Below are 4,320 nucleotides of genomic sequence, written 5' to 3'. Positions count from 1 at the left end.
GGGGGGGGAGAGACCTGGATGGAGCAGGATGGATGTGGGGACCCCCGGGATGGACACGGGGACCCCCAAGACACACGTGGGGACCCCCCCCAGGACAGATTTGAGGATGGACAAGGGAGACCCCAGGACAGATGTGGAGACCCCTGGGATGGGTGTGGGGATCACGGGGGTGGCAGGATGGATTTGGGGACCCCCAGGTTGGATGTGGAGACCCCTGGGACGAGCATGGGGACTCCCCACCAGGACACAGGTGGGAAGCCCCAGGATGGACATGGGGACTCCCCAGGACAGATGAGGGGACCCCCAGGATGGGTGTGGGGTTCATGGTGGTGGCAGGACAGATTTGGGGACCCCCAGGACAGACACGGAGCCCCCGCAGCCCCCGGGACAGCCCCGGGCCCAGCTCTGGGGCCCCCTGGGAGCTTTGGGGTCTCCCGTGGGGGGTTAAATGCGGAGGTGCCCGGTCTGGAGCCGTTCCCAGAGCTCGGGATCCAGCGGGATGTAGGACTGTGAGGCCTCGTCCAGCAGGAAGAGCGGGTCGGGAACGATCCCAGGATCAGCCCCTTCCTGAGCCAGACGGACCTTCTGCTGCTTGAACGTCTCCGTCATCTCCAGGCGCTCCTGGGGGGCACTGGCAGTGTCAGGGACCCCCCACCAGGACCCTCGGGACACACGCAGGGACCCCCAGGATGGACACAGGATCCTCAGGATGCACCTGGGGACTCCAAGGAAGGACACAGGGACCCCCAGGAAGGACCTGACCTTCCCCAAACCCCAGGCCCCAAACCCTGTACCGCAGACACCAAATCCTGGGACCCCAATCCCCGGGACCCAAAATCCCAAACCCTGGATCCCCATTACCTGCAGCTGGAGGAATCAGGACCCCAAACCCCAGACCCCAAACCCTGGACCCCAGACCCTGATACCTGCACCCTGAGGAAGCGGGGCCACGCATAGGGCGGGAGCAGCTGCTCCAAGTGCCGGAACAGCCCTGGCCCATCCATGGAATGTCCCGGCTGCAGCACCAGCGCCGCCATCCCGGCACGGCCCTCGTGCCCTGGGGGCAAAGGGGCACCATGGGGGGCTCCAAGGGCCCGTGGCGGGGGGCAAGGAGCCCGTGTGGGGTCGGAGGCTGTGGTACCTGGGATGGTGACCCCATAAACGGTGGCTTCCTGCAGGGACTCGTGGGCCAGCAGGGCCTCGGCCACCTCCGTGGTGGCCACATTCTCCCCCTTCCACCTAGGAACAACGGGATGGGGGGGATGACACCCCCCAAAACCTTTAATGGGGCTGAGACCCTCCCAAAATGTGGGGCCAAGACCCCCTCCGAAAGGTTTAATGGGGTTGAAACCCCCCTCAAAATGTGGGGCTGTGACCCCTCAAAATGGGGGGCTGAGCCCCCCCAAAATGGGGGGCTGAGCCCCCCCATAATATTTAGTGAGGTTGAGCCATTTAATCAGGCTGAGACCCCCTGAAATGTTGAAAGGGTCTGAGACCCTCCCCATAAAGTTTAATGAGGCTGAGCCCCTCCATAATATTTCACAGAGCTGGACCCCCTCCGTAATGTTTAAAGGAGTTGAGTCCCCCTCCAAATATATAATGGGACTGAGACCCACCTCAAACACTTACTGGGGCTGAGCCCTCAAAATGTGTGGCTGAGCCCCCCCCCCTAAAGTTTAATAGGGATAAGACACCCCCCCAACATTTAATTGGGCTGAGCACCCCCAGAATGTGGGGCTGAGCCCCCCCCAACATTTAATGGCACTGAGCCCCCCATCACATCTAACGGGGCTGAGCCCCCCATCACATTTAACAGGGCCGAGCCCCCCTGCCCCCGCACAGCTGTGGGTCTGGGGGTCCTGCACTGTCCCCCTGGGGTGGGGGGTGCCGGGGAGTGCTGGGGGGCGTCCCCCCTCCCTGGGGGGGCGATGGCACCTGAAGGTGTCTCCGGTGCGGTCCCGGAACCGCACGAACTGGTCCCGGTCCTGCTCCACCAGGTCCCCGGTGTTGAAAAACGCGTCGCCCTCGGCAAAGACCCCCCGGAGCAGCTTCTGCTCCGACAGCTCGGGGGGGCCCGCGTAGCCCAGGAACGGGGTCCGGGGGGTCACCGGCGCGATCAGCAGCCCCGTCTCGCCTGAGAGGAGGGGGCGGGTGATGGGAGGGACCCTCGGGACCCCTCCCAGCCCCCCCCCGGCCCCTCCTCTCACCCGGCCCTGCGCGGATGCAGCGCCCGGCCCGGTCCCGCTCCGGGGCTCCCGCGGCCACGTCGAACCGAACGATCTCAAAGGGCGAGAAGAGCTGGGGAGGGGGGGGGCGTCAGACCCCCGGGGAGGGGTATGGGGGGTGTAGGGGGCATGGACACAGGCAGGGTGGATGGCAGGATGGGCGTGGGGTCCCCCAGGATGGACATAAAGCCCCCCACCCCCAGGACACATGTGGAGACCCCCCCAGGACAGATATGGGGTACCCAGGGACAGCAGGACACACATGGGACCCCCCCCTCCCAGGAGACATGTGGGGAACACCCAGGGACACACACATAGGGCCCCCCAGGATGGACATGAGACCCCCAGGGATGGACAGGCTGGACGTGGGACCCCCAAGATGGACATGGGGACCCCCCAGGATGGACACGGGGACCCCCAAGATGGACACAGGGATCCCCCAGGACACATGTAGGGACCCCCAGGATGGACATGAGACCCCCCAAGGATGGACACAGGGACCTCCAGGCCAGACATGGGACCCCCAGGATGGACACAGTGACTCCCTGCCAGCCCAGCCCACCCCCCTCACCTTGTAGATGAAACTGCCCCTGCCCACGGCCCCGGGGGTCCCGGTGTAGTTGAAGAGGGTGACGTTTCCCTCGCTCATCCCATAGGTCTCCACGATCCGGATGGGCCCGAAGCGCTGCTGGAAACTCTTCCACACGTCGGGTCTGAGCCCAGAGCCCACGGCCAACCGGAGCCCGTGCTGCCGCTCACCAGGGCGCTGTGGGACCACCGGCATCTCTGGGGGATCCTCCAGCTCTGGGCGGACCCCCTGGCTCCGGGGGAGCCCTCCCAGCGCCCCCCCTTATCCCAGATCCCCCCCCGGACCTGGGGCTGGTTGACAAGGTACCGGCACAGCTCCCCAATGTACTGGAACACGGTGACGCCCTCGGCACGACAGTCATCCCAAAACTGGCTGGCTGAGAACTTCTCCCTCAGCACACACGTGGCTCCTGGGGAAACCCGGGAGGGGGGATCAGAGGGATCAGCCTGATGCCTTCAAATCTGGGTTACAGAGATTTTACTAGAACTCTTTTAGCACTTTCAGTGGCACTTTAGCCAAGTGCTTTGGTGTTGGATTCCTGAACTGTTCAATGTTTCTTGTCCAGAATTCCAAGGGACAAAGATTGTGGCAAGGTAAAGACACAACACTCTTAGAGTAAGACACAGCAGGCATATCGCTCGATATGACAGTCAAAACTACCCAAGAAGCCTTGACAATGGTCCAGGACAGACAGAGTTGATGATAAAGATGAAGGTGGGATGAAGTACTGTTTTTTTGGGACCACCACCCCAATTCTGGGTTGGACCCTGTGGGAGGTCCTGGGGGACGGACAGTTTTCGGGCTGGGTGTGTCCCCATGAAGCAATGGCTGGATATCACAATGAGATGATCCTCTAAGTTTGTAAAACCCGTGTGTGTCCACGTGCCATCTTTGTGCACCTAAAACATCTTCTTAAAGAGCTGGGGGGTTTTACATTGTCCAGAGAATTATTTCTTCGACTTTAGGCAACAACACCCCCCAAACACCACCCAGAACCCCCCGGGGTCCTGGCCCCACTCACCGATGCCGAGGCAGCCGACGATGCCCAGGAGGGCCCCGGCCATGTGGTAGAGGGGCAGTGCCAGGTACACAACGTCCCCGCTGGAGGCTCCCACCAGCTCGTAGAAGCCCAGGCACATGATGGACTTGAGGTGCGACACGCGGGCGGCTTTGGGGAGCCCTGGGATGGGGACAGGGCGTCGAGACCCCCCTGTTTCCCCAGCCCCCCCCATGCCCCCCGGCCCGGCCCTACCAGTGGTGCCCGAGGTGAAGATGTACAGGCAGGTCTCATTCATGTCCTGGGGCTCCCAAACGTCCTCGGGCTCCAGCTGGTCCGAGGCCGCGTCCAGCAGCTCCTGCAGGGCCACGACCCCTGGCGGGTACGGCCCCCGGCCCAACACCCACACGGCCACCCCGTCCTCACGCAGGGTGGGCAGGAGCGGCTCCACCGACCCGAACAGCTCTGGGGGGCGGGACGGGGCCGTGTGGGGACCACCTTGCTGCCCT

The 4,320-nt window shown here is 63.6% G+C and overlaps 1 protein-coding gene across 1 annotated transcript; it reads right to left on the bottom strand.

Annotated features, from left to right (window-relative positions):
• Nucleotides 1-314: 314 nt before the first annotated feature.
• Nucleotides 315-4,313, bottom strand: SLC27A3 (solute carrier family 27 member 3; the record flags this gene model as incomplete). Its single annotated transcript, XM_027708371.1, has 9 exons — nucleotides 315-621; nucleotides 927-1,057; nucleotides 1,142-1,239; nucleotides 1,936-2,134; nucleotides 2,208-2,298; nucleotides 2,797-2,991; nucleotides 3,099-3,223; nucleotides 3,836-3,994; nucleotides 4,067-4,313. Coding segments are annotated over 9 exons (1,422 nt in total), but the record flags the coding sequence as incomplete, so codon positions are not given.
• Nucleotides 4,314-4,320: the final 7 nt, after the last annotated feature.

This window comes from Neopelma chrysocephalum, unplaced genomic scaffold, assembly GCF_003984885.1.
Source record: "Neopelma chrysocephalum unplaced genomic scaffold, ASM398488v2 Primary Assembly neopelma1_96162, whole genome shotgun sequence".
NCBI lineage: Eukaryota > Metazoa > Chordata > Aves > Passeriformes > Pipridae > Neopelma > Neopelma chrysocephalum.
The sequence above is the reverse complement of the archived record's forward strand: the minus strand, read 5'-3'. Positions and strand labels throughout refer to the sequence as shown.